The sequence below is a fragment of the Anarrhichthys ocellatus genome, unplaced genomic scaffold (genome assembly GCF_004355925.1).
Source record: "Anarrhichthys ocellatus isolate YVR2014 unplaced genomic scaffold, GSC_Weel_1.0 scaffold64, whole genome shotgun sequence".
Classification (NCBI taxonomy): Eukaryota; Metazoa; Chordata; class Actinopteri; order Perciformes; family Anarhichadidae; genus Anarrhichthys; species Anarrhichthys ocellatus.
In genome coordinates this window covers 1541643-1561773 of record NW_022280094.1, presented here as the reverse complement: position 1 = coordinate 1561773, position 20131 = coordinate 1541643, and the positions used below count along the sequence as shown (strand labels likewise).

At 40.2% G+C, this 20131-nt stretch overlaps 1 protein-coding gene across 1 annotated transcript in view; it reads left to right on the top strand.

The window, feature by feature from the left end:
- Positions 1 to 18296, top strand: part of LOC116397243 (breast carcinoma-amplified sequence 3 homolog) — a 133458-nt gene extending 115162 nt beyond the window's left edge. The window contains exon 3 of the mRNA XM_031872506.1: positions 16660 to 18296. Coding sequence (XP_031728366.1) covers positions 16660 to 16808 — 149 coding nt within the window. The 3' untranslated portion in view covers positions 16809 to 18296. The remainder of the gene's footprint in view (positions 1 to 16659) is intronic.
- Positions 18297 to 20131: the final 1835 nt, after the last annotated feature.

Below are 20131 nucleotides of genomic sequence, written 5' to 3'. Positions count from 1 at the left end.
GGTTTGGACTTCGGACTATGTGGTGTAAAGTTACAGAACACACTTTGTGATCTTGTACATTATATATTGTAAATTAACAACTGCATCAGAACTACAATTTTAACTTGCACAAAGGCACTATTCCTTCATCCTATTTTGTGTCAAATGACAATTTTGTGTACTAGTGTGATGCTAAGCAATGGTTTTTAAATGTGAATAAGAAGCAAGAGATTCTGTTTGACCTAAGAGCAGCTGAGTTGAAACAGTTGAGCCAGTTATAATACATGGCCAACCTATCACTCGAGTCAGCTTTTGCTGATGCACTTTTGGAGAACCAATGTTAAATAACGTTACTTTTGGCTGAGCCAGTGGTTTCACTTTTGACAAAGACTCACTGTTTTTGGTGAGAGCAGAATAATACTGTATCTTCCATCCATCCATTATTCGTAATCGCTTATCCTTCTCAGGATCCCAGCTGATAATACTGTATCCAGCAAGTTGTCAGTACAATGTCTTGTGTCCGTCTTGTGCAGCCTTCAAGATGATCAACTCCTGCAGGTACTCATACGGTCTGCACTTAGACTGCGCGATAAAGTAGAGTAAGGTCCACATGTCCTTCATTCTGACTCCAGCTTTTACTTTGTGAAAGAAGCCTTAGGGCCTCAATGCATCCCACCCCCCCCCCCCCCCCCCCGAAACCAGCAATCTGCGCTGTCAAAGTCTTTCTTCATACCACACACAACTACTTCCATCATTTTTTTGTGTATACAACTAAGTGCAACACCATGAATGACTTTCCATAAATATGCAGCGTTGCGTTGAGACTACAAAGACATGCATAAGACATTCTTAAAGATCCAGAGAGGATGCAGAGAAACTATGACAGGCTTTTCCCTCCCGCTTTGAGTGTGGCTATTCAGTGCAGGTATAAAAACGTTTGCCTTTAGACGTGGTAGAATGGCATGCTGTACGACCTAATTTCAAGCACACCAAAGATAACATATTGCAGGTTGTGTAAGGCCCTGTTCACACCTGACATTAACATGCATCTTGTGTGATCTAATCTCAAGTGGATATATCTAAGTAAAAGTGTGAATGCACCCAAGATGCATTGAGGACGCGTTGAGGTCGATCACCCAGACCACATTCGGAGGTGGTCTGGGCCGCATTTGGCCACATTCTTTGAGTAGTGTACATGTGAATGTGTCTTAGGTCATATTAAAGGACTCAACTGAGGTCTTCTGCATAAGCGGAAGTGTGTACTCATTCGTATCCATATTGACGCCCATAAAGATATATTACCCATATGTCAAACGTCTTTTTTTGGTTTGCCTGGAACATGGCAAGGAATAGACCCAGTCTCTATTGTTTTGCTTTCTTCTTCTTCTTTTAATTTCGGCCAGACTTGGCTCAGGAGGTGAACAGCTGTCTCCCGCTGGTTAAAACAACAACACATTTGTTCTGGGCAGTCAGGAATGAAGTACGTGTTTATTTGCATGTAGAGAAAGGAAGTGAGATCCGATCACGAGTGGTCACTGTGGAGACAAATGTACTTTTGTTTGGGTACATGATGGAGGACATTTAAAAGAAAAACTCTAGAGGCTTGAGAAGCTATTTACAGCATTGAAAACATTTTAATCAAAAGGGCCAAAAAAGATTATTTTAATCATCTTTAATGAATTGACGGGACGTGAGTGATATCAAACCACCCAAAGTTAGTGCTGCTATCTGTACACATAATGCAAAGGAGATGAGATGTCCTCCCTACTGTGAGATCAGAGGGAGGAAACTGATTTTGGTGAAGTGGTTCTATTCATCAGTTTTACAGCAACTTTGTAATCCAGCAAACTGCATCACATCTATCATATCAGAGACAGATTTCAAATACTGGAACATTGATCACTTATTAGGTGGCAGCAAACTCGGACAACACATACAGTGTTTCTATTCACACACCAGGTCACAGTTTAAACAGATAATGTGTTTTGGGGCTGCATACACACATGTATACACACACTCCTCTCACACCCTGTCATACTGACTCTCATGTATACACATATATCAGACACACACTATCTCTCCTAACATGACCCTGCATGCGGGTGTGTGTATATCAATAAAATATGGTTGCATGAATAAGTGATGGGATACATAATGGAGAGGCAGCCGAGCTGAGCTGAGCCAGGCCAGCTTTCCACAACACTGGAGCTTCCTGTCAACAGAATGTCCAACTAAGGACATGTCCTCCTTCTAAGAAATGGGTTGGAGATAAACGAAGAGGAGAAGATAGCAGGATGAACGTTAGCACGTTGGGCAGTGGGCTGGATCTTAACAATCTCGGAACCTAAAGAGCAACGACCAATCAAAGAGCAACGGACAATATTTTGGGGATTCTATAGTGCATGCCCAGATTCCCTACATTTCCTACAGCAATCACTGTTCAGCCAGGACACCTGTGCCTACTTAAGGACACTGTTGAGCTGTCAATTAGTTGATTTTATCATTTATCATATCTTATCATAACTTCTTTAAGTTGTCCGTCCATTCTTGTGAACGCGATATCTCAGGAACGCCTTAAAGGAATTTCTTCAAATTTGGTACAAACGTCCACCATCGACTAAATGGTGGACGCCCGTGATCGAATCTGCCCAGGCCTGGCTCATCTCGAACAACCCTATTGACTGTGGGAGAGTTGTTGTTGGTATAGCAGCTTGCTTTGAGTCTGTTATTTCAGTTTTTTGTTCATTTTCCAGGACTTCTCGTTCCTCTTCTCTGTTTCATTGTAATTTTTTGGTTTATCAAACAATCATTTTTTTCCCTTAGCCATTCTTCAATTGAACATCATTTTTTTCTACTCACCTCTAGTGCCAGACAGCCACACTAAAATCCCTCATTTATGTAGAATGACTACCAGTAATGCTATAATATACTCTATAAAGTATATAAAGACATATATATATATATATATATATGTAGATATAGATGTAGATATAGATATATTAAGAAAGACATTAGGCCTTTTAATCTTCATATCTGTATGAGACATTACCTCCACTGATACCTGACTGTATTCAGTTCTTTGAAGTGCATTAACGGCTCTATTGTGGTAGAAAATTCCCAACAGCTCTTACTCGACATTGGCTTTGCCTTTCTAGTGTGAAGCAGGATGAGACAATTTCCACACATTAGCACGTTTTACAGGCTGCTACCCCTCTGAGGCTTTTGAATACAATCCTCTCCATCATATCCTCTCTTTTCCGAGAGGAAGGTGGGCACCATTGATTTTAAGTTAAAGCCCAACTCTGTGCAAACTAAGTGTATCAATGGAGTCAGACCTAGACTGGCTGAACCACAGGCAGAGAATGAAAAAGAAGCAATGATATTATGCTTTGATTATTCTCATACAGACTGATAATGAGAATACATTGAGGATATGTGCAGCCACGTGTCCAAAATAAAAGCTCAGCAATGATTATAACACATGAAAAGCAATTAGAGCTGACATATGAAATACTGTATGTCTGCTTCATGTTGATGCTATACAGATAATGTAATCTCTCTTTTCCACTCCACGTCACTCAAATGCAAGTAATAGCAATACAAGGATGTGTAATTCAGCAATACAGAAATGAGCTAAAATCATCCTAATGACGAGCTCGATAATCTTCTGGCGCAGACTGGCAATAATTTGAGAGAGGGTAAGAGCTTCCTACACGTACATTGGTCGCTATTTCAAGCCTAATTTGTGTGTGTTGTGCATTCCTGTTAAGAGGTTGGAAAGTTTAAAAACCCAGAAAACCTTTGGATTGGTTGAGGTTGATTACAAATTCTCTTCAGTGGGTGATCAACTAATGAATGAAGTTTGTAATATGGGAACGAATACTTAAAAATATAAGGTATGCTTTTAATAATCCGTCTACGTATTACCTATTGTCTACTACAAGATTACGTACGATTGAGAACTGCAGTGGTTTTATGTATTTATTAACCATGTTTTATAGTTTTCACGACTATAGCAGCACCAGTATTATATCCATGTTAGTACATACTTAATCTGCAAGATATATACGGTGCATTAGCTGCCTGTTCTGTGAAGTTTTCTGTACTGCTCCTTACCTTTCTCAATGCAAAGAAACTTTACATTAATAGAATATAATAACTGTCATTTTTGACAACTCCCAAAAATGAGATTTGAGGGTTTTCGGGGGGTCCTCGGTGTCAGTGACGATATGACCCCAGTATTTTGCGCAGTGCTTCACTTGCTCTTCTTTTATTTGATTTTATTCTTTTTTTGATTTTCTTTGCAGCAAATAAAGTTTATGGAGATTGGAGGAAGGTGTATTTGCCCAAACAATATTACCATGAATCAAATAAAGTTAATAAACAAGAGACAGCTATAAAGCTTCAGAGTTTGCTGATGATCCCCAGTGACTCCATAGTTCTAATACATATAAAATAGTGTTTATTATTTCCAATTGAATTTCTCATCAACTAAAGTGCCTAAGAAATGTGTGTAAGAGATTTCTTTTCTACTGACATTCTATCATAATCCCAAAAATACCACCTTCCCAATTATGCAATTTTACCTCTATATATTTATTCAGAGCTTATTGTGAACATATCTCTACAAACCTATTTAAAAAGAAAAACCTTTATGCATGGTCTTTCTGTCATTGTCCTTGTGTACATGACTAATCCAGAATCTGTACTGACGCAACATCAGCGCAGTTGGCAAGTGTTCATGTCAAACCCTGTGTGTGTGTGTGTGTGTGTGTGTGTGTGTGTGTGTGTGTGTGTGTGTGTGTGTGTGTGTGTGTGTGTGTGACTCTACATCCTTGCAGGTCGTTGCATTCTTCTGTTGTTTTGGATGTAGACCTTTCGACCTCTGCTGTCTTGACTCGTATCTAAACTGTTCAAAGGGCGAGTGTGTGATTGAAGGCAGATAAAGAAAATCATGCTACTTAAAGCTCAAACCCCATGTACCCATCAACAAACTTTCTGTTTATTCAAACCCTAGCATGATAGATTTGTCCTCTTTAAAAACAGCTTTTCTACTCTATATAAAGGCAGTCCAAATGTAATGCAGGCTCCTTTGTATCCGGCTTCTCGTCCACAAGCAGCTTTTCAAAGGACTCTGCTCCTTCATACAGACCAGCTGAACTTTATCCCTTCTGACCCTTTGCTGACTCTGTGTGCATCTGTGTGCACATTACTTGTTTGTGTGTCTCTCAATGTTAACCTGTACACAAGTACCCATAGTACCCAACCCATTGGTGTTGGGCTTGATGGAGCCTGGTTCTTCCTCTTACCAGCTCTGTAGTTGTGTACACAAGTTTGCTTTTACATGCCGCTGTTCTGATTTCACACTTGCGCCAGGAAAGGCATCTCGTAGACCGGTGTGTGTTTGTGAGTAAATGTGTGTTTGATGTCTGTGTGTACATTTATTATATGTTATCAAAGCAGCATCAGATTCAGTCATCTGACTCTGATGTGACTGTTTACATCATGTCTACAGTATTGGAAAAGGAATGCTGTCAGGCATCAGAAAAGATACACAGCTAATGTTAGATTCTGGCCTGGTGTACACAGCCAGGTTAGGAGACAGGATGAGAGCCTCCTGGCCATCAATATTGTGTCATTTGTAGCAGAAGATCTAGGCAAAGTCAAGTAGCCAGAATGAGCCAAACTGAGGAAGAAATGTAAAAAGGATATATACTGCTTTTCCAGAGACTTGATGCGTATTGACACAGGGATATAGGACAGTGGCATATCCTGCATCAAGACTTCGTCTTCAACAAGACCAACAGCACTGCATTGAAATAACACAAGGTGCTGCGTTGATTTGTACATGTTGCTGCAGGTATAGGTGAGGAATGAAAAGATTTTAAAACGTTTTTTTATTTGTTTTTTAAGCAGAGTTGAAGATTATTTTCCACAACCATCTCTAAGCCATGTGTTCAAAGTGTGGCACTCAGGAGCAAATACAAAATCATACTGGAGTATTTTTGACCACTGTGCTGTCATAACATTGATGACATTACACACACACACACACACACTGCTCAGCAGCAGCATTGTCTTGCCTTACCTTGGCATGGTTGTGGGGCTGGTCAGGTATGTGATGTGATGATGACACAGTCATGTCCATCAGTTTCCTCAGCAGACACCAACACCAGCAACCTCTTTCAGCTGAGACCAGCCCTCCTGTCCAAAACCATTGACAGGGGTCTCCCAAGATGCTTGTCAAAGGACATCAAACCATATGTATGTGAGTGTGTGTGTTTGTGTGCTTGTGTGTTCAGGATAGGATATTTCAGTAGTCTACAGAGTGGGATCTGTTCTCCACCATAGGCAGTTTGCTCGTGAAGTGCTTACACAAGTAGAACTATTTGAATGTGCTTACTGTTGACTGTCTCTTTAAAGAGTGTATGTGAACCTCAATCACTTTTTTTGATACATGAAGAAAAGAGATTGAATTTCCACAAACTTCATGTGAGTGATGAATTCTCCAGAATCTCCCATAGCTGTGTGAGATAGCTGGGTTCAGATCTGGTGACTGTGAGAGCCACAGCATGCGATTCACATAGTTGCATACTTATCAAACCATTCAGTGGGCCCTGTGACCTGTATGGAAGCATTGGTATTTATACTCCATGTATTTATTCAGGTTTTTCTTTTGGTTTGCCACCAGTCTGTACATTCTGTACAGTCCTCCACGTGGAGTCTCAGATGCACAGACACAGTGTAAAAGCTGCATCTGTACCAGAACAGGGCTCATGGAATATACTGTAGATGAAAAATTCAGCGGTTCATGTATTATTCTTGAAATGCATGTTGTCACATTTAAGATATGACATCGACATTTAATTTAGAATCGTGACTGAAATAGTGCTGGATTTATGTAATCATAAAAACTACTTTATCAAATAGTTATATTGCCGTTTAACCAATTAACTCTTGAAAAAAACTGCAGATTTGTGGTACTGTGTTCACAGTGTGCTGCTCTGCATCATCTAGATAACAATAAGATTTGCCATGGGACAGGATTCTGGTATGGGGAGTGTTCTGGTCTCTGTTTGTAGTTTGTTTGTAGTCCGAGTAATATTGACCAATCTCATTTGAGCAAGCTTTGGTTACATGCAGGTAAACAGTCCGTGTAGAGGACAAAAGAGTTTGAAAGCATAGCTCAAAATGCAATCTGGGAACTCATTGGCTATCGTCTGACAATCATTTTGCTTTTTATTAGCTTGTAAACTGGCTACTTGTGGAACAATACCGTCGTAGATGTTGTCTCTCAACTCCAACTCCATTCTCTTTTCTCAAGTCACTAACCGGATTGATGGTCCCGACATCCACTGGTTACAATGGAACCCCCGAAATATTGGCCATAGATGCTAAATCTACGAGAGTATGTCAGATTTTAATAGTTATCCAGCTGAAAAACCCAGCCCAGTCTTGTCAACTCTTCTCCACTGAAGGTAGCTATCAGCACTAGCTCCAAAAGTCACCAAATCTAGTGAGAAAGTCGCCAAGTCAGCAACACTGACAGCCCGTTACTTCAAGCCTCCCCCAAAATGATCATGATGAACGTAAACAACAGACATGGCTATTGCTAATACTCACAGCTGTCAAGCTAGCAGAAGGCTCCGGTGACGAGCAATGAGTGCACAGCAGGTAGACAGGTAAGTAAGTAAACAGGCAGCTAGCCCATCCAATTATTTTAAATATATAAATGAAATGATTGGCGGGCACTGTCAGATAACAGATTTTCTCTTTTTTTTGTCAGAGCATTTGATTTATTGATCACTGTCTGGATGTAAAGAGAATTCAACAAATACAACAAAATGTTTTTGCAGAAGATTACCAACCCTAGCTTTAACTCTATGTTCTTGCCTTTAGAAAGTCCTCAAATGATCAGATATTCAGTTGAATTACATTATTTTCTATATTTGCTGTTCATGTTGCTCATAGACCAGTCTGGGTTGGTTGTTGCTCTCTTTTGGCCCGAGAGCAGCAGTTGGCCTATAAAAGCAGTTCCATACAGTGCCCAGTGGTGAGGCGGCTGTCAGTCTGCTCTGAGTAAGTAGCCAGTCAAATCCTGGGTCAGCACTAGGTTTTCATTAGAGGCCTAATTCAAAGCGGCCCACATAGAGTGTCAGGAGTGTCCCGGCCTGTTGTTGGCACTCCTTATAAAAAACTCTAATGAGCAGCCCCTTGTGAAGTTGTGGTCAGCTGTGTATTTGGAGCTGGTGTATCTCAGAGAAGGCGAAGAGAAAGTCCCCGCTCAGGGCCCTGAATTAGCCCCATGAATCACTTACTTTCTTTTTCATTTGTTTCTTAATCACGTAAGCTGTTGAGTGTCATGATTCATGGGACTAGCTGCTAGCTGGGGTTTACCCTGTGGAGTTCAAGCGTGAGGCCTGCGTTCTTTGTGGACTAGCCAGTGTGTGAGCTGGACACTGTTGGTGTGTTTATAAAGGTGCTTAAAGCATCCCTTTGCCTCTGTGATTACTCGGTAGATGTCATCTGTTTTGATGAATTCAGGACTGCAGCACTAACCTTTAGTCAAAATGTTTCCTGTCATCTTGCAAATATGAACAATACAAAAATCCATTGAGCTTGATCCAGGCTATACCCGAGTGTTTGAGCAGTGCACAAAATGAAATAGGTATCAACATCCTGCACGTGGCTCCGTTTGAACGCTGCACATGCCATTTATCCTGATACACCGTGGTGTGAGTGTCTCCAGCCGCATTAATGTGAGCTGTCCTTTACATAGGAGGGTGTGTTAAGCCTGGCTTTTCACAGTCCATCAGGATGATCTCCAGTAGATGTTAATGAGCTTTCCCCACTAATGTGGACTCAGTCGTCCAACTGGCCAGCTTTCTAATGATTGTGCAGAGCTAGGGCTCACACAGCGATGTCGACATGCTTTCATGTGTAAAACATCTGTAAGTCCTTATTATTAATGGTAATTTTTTACATATATTATTGGTGTAGTTGAACTCAGTATCTTAATAACATGCCAGTGCTATTGATTGATTGACATTAATAAGAAAACTATATTTGTTATGTGACACTGACAACCTGGAGGTGTTTAACAAGTGTTTCTTTGACTTCATTTCCCACAGAGCCCTTCAAAGACTAAACTTGATCATGCTGTTAAATCATACATTCCTCTTGAGACAGAAAGTCATCAGTCATAATTTCCTTATCTTCTGCCACCATGGGATTGGCAACATTAGACAGAAAGGCATCTGACTTAAATGCCGGAAACCATGTTAATGCAGCATGCACAGTTTATGCATGTTATTGAGTGTCCACACCGTCAACAGCAGGGTCACGATAATGTCCTGGGTCATTTGTTTTGAAAGTAAGGTTCTAATGACCTGAGGAAGAGAAATCACGACCTCGTTGTTTCTAAAATGTGTGGACACGACATTGCGCTGAATTAAAATATTATTATTATTCAAATATTATGACATTGACACGAGGAGAACCATCATCACTGCTGGTAGAGACAAACCCATGTCACGTAGCACTGCCACCATTGTGAATAAAACCGTTGTGATCACATGATCACCGAGTATTCTGCTAGGAAGTCATAGAGGATTTGCCCCTCCTCTATGACAAAACAGAAAAGGAAGTTCAGGCCATGAATTGGCACTTTGCATTAGTTGCGTGAAAAAAAAAGATGTTATTTAATTGAATGCTTTAAATGTCGACCAATGTACCATCAGTAGGAGTTATGCACACCTGAAAATAGGAGAATTGCATCTGCTAGCCATGTGCAAAATTAGCATCCAGGATTTTAATGTAGACTAGTATTTAATAGTCATCTGAACGTAGTTAAAAGATAAAACCTGACATGAGAGTAGTGACTAAATCAACATAGGGATGCTCATGAATTTTTGGTGGGTTCATTTAACAAATAGTGCTACCAGCCAAATTCCATCCAACACCAACATGTATGTGAACCCTTTTTGACATAGGCCAGTGTGCATATGCACTTCTGTGTAAGTGTGTGTGTGTGAGACTGTTGGGGGTTGGAATGTGACGTGAGAGGACTAATCAGAGCCAGCTGGGGCCAACAGTGAGATTAAAGTTAAAACACAAAAACAATCAGCTGGGATAAGTATACTATCGCTATGGGTTACTACCCCCATCCTAACCTCTCCCAGAGAGAGAGAGAGAGAGAGAGAAAGGGAGGATGGATAGACGGATGGATGGGACTCTACCCAGCACTGCTGGCACAGACCCTCTGATTAAGAGCTCCCTCGTTTTCTCTTTGATCCTTCCTCTCAGTGGTGAGTCTCGTCTCACCACAACATGCACATGACACACACCAACACACGGCCACAGGACGTCCTATGCATATGTAGCTGTGTGTGTGTGTGTGTGTGTGTGTGTGTGTGTGTGTGTGTGTGTGTTCATATATATCAGCATTCATGAGAGCCAAATTACCTCACGAAGAAAAAAAGACAAAACCAGGTCAGGTCTAAGGTTTAGGCATGGAATTATGATATGCCAAAAATAAATGAGTAAACTAATCTTAACTCAAGGTCCACTTACAAGCGTTTTCCACAGCTTTCAACCGTGCCTCACGGTCTTCGTCAGTGGATGGAGTTTGCTTAGTTTTCATGGAGATAGCTCAGTTTTCACATAAAGGATGTAACTCACAAACCAATCGCCAGAATAAAACGTTTGCATTTAAGTTTCTCCAAATCATGGATGTGTTGAAACTCTATGTTTCTGAACCAGAAATAAGTTACATATCAGCATTTCTACATATTTGTTAATCACCATTATATTGTTTTATTGTTTAGATCATGTTTTGGGTGAATATAAATATGGTACTTTTGGTTTCACACGGGACACTAACACCGGACTCCTGGGTTGAAATCCTGTGTTTGACCCGTCCGGCCATCCATCCTTCCTCCTTACGAAGTTCTTCTAAACGTATTTTGAAATACGTCAAAAATGAATGTAATCCGAAAGAAAATACGTTCCCTCAAAACGTAATTGATAAAGCAGTTTCGTAATATGGGAATGTTATTTTTAGGAGACCAGGCGACGGGATAAGTGATAATAGGTGATGATGAAATGTAGTTATAATCTCTGGAGAAAGCTGGGCAGTAGACATTGAGTAGTAAGATTTCATGCTGAAGATTGTTCTCATGTTAAGGTGAACGTTAAATGATAATCCAGGTTGTTATTTAAATGTCTTGAATGATTGAACTAGGTTGAGGTTAGGACTCTAGAGTTCCAGATTCCAGTTTCATACAACTTGGGTTTTGTTTTTCTAGTTTTGTCTATTGTTGTTTTGTCTATTTTGTCTATTATTTTGAGTACTCTTATTTTAGACTTTAGTTTTGTTTTGTAAACCATTGTTTTTCATCAAATTAATTGCTAGAGTTGTCAGTTCAATAACAATTTACAGACTAATTTCCTGGTTCAGCTCTAACCTGCTGTACTTACAGTCCTAACCTTGTACTACACTGGACCTAACCATTAGACCTACCCCAAACCTCGTCCAATCAAGTGTAAGGATTACACAAGCTATGAAAATCAGACACAAATCATTTAGGTAAACATTTAGCATTTACCTAAAGAAATAAATGTTTTTCTTCTTCTTGCGGTGTTGCCATCTCTGGAGCTATTACTTACAACAGTATACTGTTGTAAGTAGCCAAACTGATTGGAATAATGAAAGAAACTATGAATATAAGACCCAAGTTGTGAAAAAAAGGAGCATGTTTAGCTAAAAAATGATTATGTGACACTGTTTTCTTATTTTTCTCAGTTACAACTAGAGTATTTGTTGTGCTTTTCATGTGTGTTGGTATGAAAATGAAAGTGTGTGTGCTGTGCGTGTTTGTGTGAGAGGAGGATGAGGATTACGACATGTTCACAGCCGAGCGTGCAGACTGCATTGTTTCTGATCATTTCCTCTGTATGTCCGATTGGCTGATGAGGTATTAACTTGCCTCTTTGTGTTATATGTGTCTCGGTCGGATTGTGCGAGGACGCATGTCCAAACAGCCACATTTTCCCCCTTGTTCAACACTGCCAAGAATCCATCCAAGGCTGGCCTGAAAAACCTCCTCTGTTATCTCCACCTGTGGCATCCAATGCTGTTTTACTGATAGCTTTTTCGACTCTGTATCTTGGGTTGACTTGTACTTTCTTTTGAAGTCTGGCCACTGGTATTGTCACAGAACACAGCTCCAGTCCCAAAGAAAACACCAACAACAGCATGAGTTCCAAGATTAGGCTGTACACCTTTATTATTTATATTCCCACAGCGTGTCTTTGTTCTCTTTTATTTCTAAAAGAGAACAAGTTTCTTGATCAGAAACATTTTATTTCAGTGACCTAAAATGGTCAAAATGTTATTTGAGAGGTTTTTGCTTGAGAAAGATAAAGCACTGGAGAAAACACCTCATTGCAATATCCAAATAGTCACATTTAAGCTGCTGTTATCAGCGTTAATATTTCAAATACATATAACATTTGGCATTGAAATTTACATCTTTAAAGATAAGCCACCATATATTAGCACAAAATATCCATCACCCGGCCCAAATCAGCCATCCTGTAAAAGCCTGTATCAGTCAAACACTACAGTAGTTTCCATTTCTTTATTGGCCTCTGTCCAGAACAGCATTATCTACACATCACGATGGACAAAACCACCTTGTAAATAACCATATTACTTTACCTACTGATATCAGCCCCAGAGGAAAAGATCCCCAACATTAGAGTGCTGGGGGATTGTGTCGGGGGCGTGAGAGGTTAAGACTTGTTGAATAGCTGGTGGGCGTCACACAATGAGGTGGATTAGGCAGCACTAGAAAAGGCCTTCAGGGCTTTACTGGGGTGTTCAGCAGCTTATAGCGCCTACAATAACACAGCAACAGTGCAGATGGAGCTGGCAAAAAGGCTAGCTGGGCAAGTGGCTGGCAGATACTGTCAGCGTAGTAGAAAGCAAGGAAGCTGTGATGTAAGAAACAGAGTAAACGATGAGTTGCATTTTACTGATTGACAGGAAGAACACAGCTCAATAAAGTTACTAATGGGTAGAAAGAAGCAGCATTTTGCTAGAGATCCCTGGTCCTCCCACAGGACCCCTGGGTGTCACATCGGCATTGAGATGAGGAGTTAGAGAACAGGAGCGGTGCAGGGCTGCGGATGAGAGGTGAGGCTCAGTCTCAGTGGCTCCAGCACTTGTCTCTGCTTGCCTGGAGCTGTGGCTGGAAAAATTATATCATTGCTGATGACCCATATTCTTACAGATAAACCCTGGCACTGCTACTTCATGTGCGTGAGTAAAGAAATTGTCTTTTAAAGTGCAAAATCACCACGAGTGCTGCACATTTCTGGTATGTTGTTCAGCTCATTGATGTATCCATACAAACCATGTCCAGATATACAGATGATATATGATGATATATGTGTGACACTTTGTTGTACTGTGCCATTGCAATTGCTAGTATGTTGTAACAATATCATCATCCTTGGTTTCATCGGGGACATAACAATTCATGAGCATCCTGAATGAACAACAATAAAACAGCTACATTGTCTAGAGTTACACTTAAAGACCCATCACTGCGCACTGGGGTCTTTAAGTTTATAATCCGGACTCATTATAAATTGGGGAATTTTCTGGTTAAAACAGTATTTGCAACTATTAGCAACCTCATCCAATAAAGCACCAGTATAAGTGGCTTTATAAATCCATTATTATTATTACATTATCTGAACCCAGAGCAGTGTGAACCAGCAGTCCTCGCCCCTGCCTGGGATTACTGCAGCATGTCTGCCCTGTGTAGTGCTGGAGAATTAAACAGGAGGGGGGCAGGCAGCGGGCTGGGATAACACCGCAGTGTGGCACATTGCGTGTTAGCCGGGGTAATAACAGTGTGGTTTGTATTAGGTTTCCCTTGGCTAAAGTAAGAAGCTCCCACTTCCTGCATGCAGTACGCGACAAAGACAGGATCCATATTGGCCTCTGAACATCTGCAGGACGTATTAAACACACACTGTGGTTTTATGTCAGTGCAGTATGAGTTTGAAAAGACTCTTAAGCTAATTAGACCCCCTGTTCATCTCAAGGTCACTGATTTGCTCTGCAGTTAGTTTTTGACAGGCAGCAGTGTGCAGTTCAACATCATCTCAAACAGTAGAAAGAATTCATAGCATGATATTCTGGCCCAGTTATAACTGCTGTTTTAAACTGACACCAGAAAGAAACTGTAGGTCAGATTGCAGCTACAGACAGCATGTCAGCTTTTATTTTTATTCTGTACACTAGTTATTAATATAAGTGCAGGCTATCATGTCAGCATGTTTTCTTGATTTGTGGGTCTATTGCCATGTTCAGACCACAAACAGCCATGCATTTAAACAACGCCAGGTAATTTACCGGTGCATTTCCTCTTGGTTTACTTTGTGGCACGAACAGCGTATTTCTACAGTTTATTTGGCAATGGTCAAAGATATTTCATGTTGTACAATACTTGCTTACATTTTTTTAAACCATTATGCATCTGATAAGCCACCAAAACTCATGGATCTCATCATTTTAACGGTGCCTGAAACCACATGTCGACCCGCGACCAAGGTCCAACACGGGACTTTCACCCAGGAAACCGTTGTCTGTGTCCCATGTGAAACTAAAAGTCAACGTAGACTTATTTTAATTTACGTCCGTAACTGAAGTAACGTGACAAACATACTTTTCTAAAGCCAAACCATGTTGTTTTTACTAAACCAATACAAGTAGTTTTGTTGCGTTTTTGTTTTGTTTTGCAATGCGTCAAAGGATCAGCACATCCGGGATACTATACATTGATGCAAGACTACGCAATATTACCAGTGTTTTTTTGCACATTCAGCTGGAATTATGCTTCTTAACGCATCATGCAGACCTGCACATCAAACAAGCTGATTGGTTGAACCAACTCGGGAGACAGGTTCAAAGCAGAAAGACAAAGAGGTGACGTTTGTACAAGTGGCCATAGTCACTGTGATGTCACCCATTGGTTTGTGGACTACAGATTTGAAGCCTTGAGTTTGACATTTTGACATTTTGTAGTAGCCACGCTATGTCGTCTATTTTACTAAATGAACATCATGCTGTATTGAAGAAGACTTGAAACTAAAGATTGAGACCATGAACTCATGTTGACAATGTACTGAGGTAATAAATGAAGTGAGATTTAAGGTCATTTTCTCATAGACTTCTATACAACCAGACTCTTTTTAGCAACCTGCTGGCCATTGGAAAGAGCACAAGTTTAAGGCACTTCCGTATTGGCTTCCCTTTTTAAAACCGGAGTCTGCCGCCTGTGTTCTCATGTACGTGCATTATCATTTCCTGCTCTCAATTTTCTTGATGACATGCCATACTCACAGATGCACATTGACGCACGCTCACAGGGCGTAGACCACTGCCAGCAGAGCAGGCGGGCAGCATCAGATTAAAGACAGTGAAGGGCCTGATGGACGATACAATACACTACATGCATCACATTCTTAATACTGTGCTGCCACTTATGCGCACAGCATTCTGTCCATATATCGTCGGATATGGTTTATAGCATGTAATAACAGTAATAGGTTCCTTATGCGGAGATCCTCAGAAGAGTAACTTGGTCTAGTCTGAAGGGCTGTGGAGCAATGTGATGTCAGAGAAATGTTCTCTGTCACCCAGAGAGTGTTAGGAGAAGTTTGGTTATGTCCCAGAATAACTCTTGTCCACTGATGCTGTGGGTTAATCCCACAGCTGTGGACTTCCTCTGCTAATAACACAGATGCACGTTCATATCGGATGAGTAATTCATGGTAAAGCAATAAGAAGGGATCTCCTGTTTTGTTCCTACTTTATGTTCAATGTAGTGATGATGCTGAACAATGGTGCTAATGGTTAGTGTCCTGTGCACCTTTGGCTGCTATGCACACTTTGACTCTGCGTCATTTAAAATCATTTCCTATTTTCTGTAATGTTTGAAATTGCTTTCATGTTTCATGTATGCTGCTGAAACAGTGGGTTATAGGATCATTCTGCTTTATTATAACTTGGATCTTATTTTCATAGTTTTCACCATCATTTATATCAGTTGGTAATAATACAATATAGAACATAAACACAATTACAGATGTACAGTTAGGCCAATAAATGAGTCAGTAAACTGCGATGGATGTTTACAAGAGATAGATTCAGTAATAGTGTGTTTAAAGACGTCTTAACACAAGCAACCATTAAAGAAATATGGCAAAATAAAATAATGCAAAATTGATAAAGTTTTCAATTCAATTAGGAGGCAAGTAATTTAGAAAATGCAAACAAGACCTAAGAAAGCATTCAAGGACGATTTTTGGAGCTTCAAACTTTTTAAATATTTGATGCTATGGATGCATTTAATTTCATACTGAAAAGGTATTTAGGCTTGATAGCCAGCTCGAATGAAGAGGGCACTTTGTTTCTGTTAGAATAAGGATACAGAGTATGTGTCAGAAGACAAACTGTGCATGTGGACATTTGACCCGCACAGATGTGTTGTCTGATTAGCTTAGCTCTTGTGGTTGAAAACAGATCACCTGACGACTACTCAACATTCTCTCTCTCTCTCTCTCTCTCTCTCTCTCTCTCTCTCTCTCTGTGTGTCTCTGCAGAGCTGCAGAGGGAGGGCAGCATCGAGACCCTCAGTAACAGCTCGGGATCCACCAGCGGCAGCATCCCACGCAACTTCGAGGGCTACCGCTCCCCCCTGCCCACCAACGAGAGCCAGCCGCTCAGCCTCTTCCCGACCAACTTCCCCTAGACTCCCACCTCTCCTCCAGGAAGAACCAGCACCGCCCGGCCCACCCTCCTGCCTCCCCCATATCTGTCCACACAGCATCGCACTGACACACAGCAAAACAAATCATGCCTAGTATTTGTTTTTCACTGAAGTGTGTTCTGTGTTGTCTTTCTCATGCAGCTGCTCACACATTAGTGTGGTCCCAGCTACATGCAGTATTAGTATTGTATTTCTTTTATGAAGCTGCCAATGCTTCTGTAGTTCATACAGATTTCCAATCATTCTAAAAAGAAAATTTAATTAAACTATTTAGTGTTCAAATTGCATTCATATCTGGGTGAAAACACTGAGAAAAATGTGTTGTAGTCTCTTGAAAGCTAATTTCCTTTAAGCTTAACAGCTGGTTTAAGTGTTGCCGGGCAGTTCACCAGATCTAAAGTTCAGATAAAATGTAGTTTCATCACAGAGTATTTTGATACAGCGGTCAGGGAGGAACTTCCTTTATTTTCAATATCAGATTTTTAATAACAGGCCAGTATCAGCCCAGCACATCTATCTCTGCTTTCTAACCTTGCTGCTGTGTTAAATCAGAAGCCAGTTGACACAGACGTTGTTGGAGTCCAGCCGCCCTCTCCTCTCTGCAGCTGATGTTTCCTCAGCCCGGGCCGCCGTCATTCTTTGTGTGTTTGAAGTTTTACGGTGTGCCTATTGTCTGAATGAGCCATGAGAGCGGGAGGGCCGACAAAGGAAACATGTTTATTCCAGTCAGTGACGTGTAGCAGCTCCTTTTCCCTCCGTGTGTGTGTTGCTGCTCTCTTGGCCTCTCCCTAAATGTTTTTGATTAAATTTGTCCCTCTCATGCCTTTGATTATCATATAATTACATTTGACAAAAGATGCAGTAATGAGATGACACTATTACTACGTTGCTGAAGTCATTTAGATGTTTACCGTGTAATTGAGACATTTCTGACATCATTTAGATATGTTTCCCAACTCGGCCGTTCCAGATAGTACATTTTCATTGAGTGGAGTAATAGAGGCCGTCGTGCTGTATTTTCTTCATTAGCAAGTTTTGACCAAAATCGTTTTCTCACCTCTAGTTATAGATAAATACATAAATGCATTATACTTAAATGTACTAGCTTTGCCTGAAGCAAAGAAGATTGACTTTGATAAACAGAAATTCCTTTATTCAACACACTTCACCTGTTAGTTTGTCCAAAGCAAAATGTTTGTCTTGGTAAAAACTGAAATGCACTATTTACAGAGACACATTAGAAAGAATTGTCAATGATAAAAATAATAATGTACAATCCCTCATGTGTGTAGTTGGACTGGCTGCAGGCCATGATGGCCTGTTGTTGCTCTTTCACTGAATGAGGGTATGCATCTACGTGTTTTAATTCAGAGCAAATGCTTGTTGTTGACAGTACGATTTAATTTGTAAAATACTTACTTGACTTTTCCCAGCAGTCATGCAAGAAAATAAAAACATAATAGAACACAAGGAAATGAAACTGTCTGTCTTTTTTCTCACTCTGATTGCTCCTAATTGTGCCGTTCAGATTTCAACCACGGCGGTGACCATCAGCACAAAGTACCACTGGTAATTAGTACCATATTTTTTAACAGGCAGTAAAGTGCTGTTAAAGGGACTTTTTATGGTCAACTCTGGCTCTTTGTTCTGAGAAACGAGAGGCCATGTTTGTTTCTCTGCCAATCAGCACAAAACTTCAAATCCCAAAACTCAGAATAAAAAAGAAGAAGCAAATTAAATGAAATTAGCATTCAATTATTTCTTGTACACTTTATTTCATCTCATCGATGTGTTCATAAACTACTGGCCATAAAATGAAAAAGAGGTCCTTGCCCAGCTATATGGAACATCTCCAAGCTTGAAGAGATGACCAACAAATGTTTGCAGACAAAAATGTAATCTTTTACAGTATAAGTAAGACAACAGAATACATACAAACTGAACCATTACAAAATGTTTTTATTGAAGATTTATTTATGAATAAAGTAGAAATGGGCTCAAGCTGTTTCTCTGTTACTCCATCCAGAGGAAAGCTCGGCATTATGCAACAAAAGACAAACTGCAGCTTTTTATGGGAAACTTTTTATTTAATTCAAACACTTTATAACAAACATTTTACAATGTTTTATCACCAGGGTAACTTTTGAAACTTTAAAGAAAACATGATGAATAACAATGTGGTCATTGACAAGGATAATGCACTAAAATCCTGAAAACTGATACACATAATGTCAGTTCAAAATTTATTTGTAACATTTGTAACAACAGTGTAATGACACTGAATGGGGAGATTCTGGGCACATTAAGCTATATATTGATTTCAAGAAGAAATTCTAAAATAGTGAGCTTTGACATGTAACAGTGTATTGCAGCAGTAATTCAGAAAGATGCGTCCTTTGCAAAACAGTACATCCCTCCTCATTGATTCAAGTTGCTCTGGATAAGAGAATCAGCTCACTGAAATGTAAATGGCGTGAACTTTAAAGTCCCCATGTTATACTCAACATTCTGCTTAGAGATGTGCGGCGGAACCCACTGATGTTGAGTCCCAACTTGTGAACTTTGAACAGGAAAGCAAAGTGAACGCGTATCAATCATCGAAGGGCTAATCGAGTACAACTAAAACTGAGTGTGATAGTCACACTGATTCTCCTGTAGTTAGCATGGGGTCACTACAAAGCATTAGCTTGGTTAGCATGAGCATTTAACTGGAAACATCTGATTGGAACAAAGCATGCTAACACGTATTGCAAACACTGGCTAGCAGTTTAGCATACACAATGTTGAAGGCTCTGTTCACATTTACTTTGCTAAAAGACGACGGACTCCATGTTAACAGTTTCTAAATTATCATTAACAATCATTAATTTCAAGTGTAGCCTAGTTGGAGCAAATTTACCATCATCCGTCGTTTCCCATTTCAAGACTTTACGAGATAAAGTAACTCTCCAGACCTCCTGCTAGCTACTTCTCTCAAAAGCAACAGAAATGTCTCCTGTGCTTCTGGACCTGAGGGAATAATCTTATCTGCTGTTCTTTAAAGCCAACAGTTGATGTTGATGCATATAATTGTGCTGCTTACTAACCGTATCCAAACTGTGGCCTCCATTCACAACATGACCAATGTCCTGTCTGCTGAGACCAGCAGTGCAAATACATCCAAATGCAAATTAGCAGGAACATCGCTTGTAGCAGTTATTTTTGTTTCTTTCACCAAATTATATTTGGTTATGACATGGTTATGACTGGGCTGTGTATAATAAATAAATACAATTTTGAAAAACAAACTTTGTTTCATATGTCCC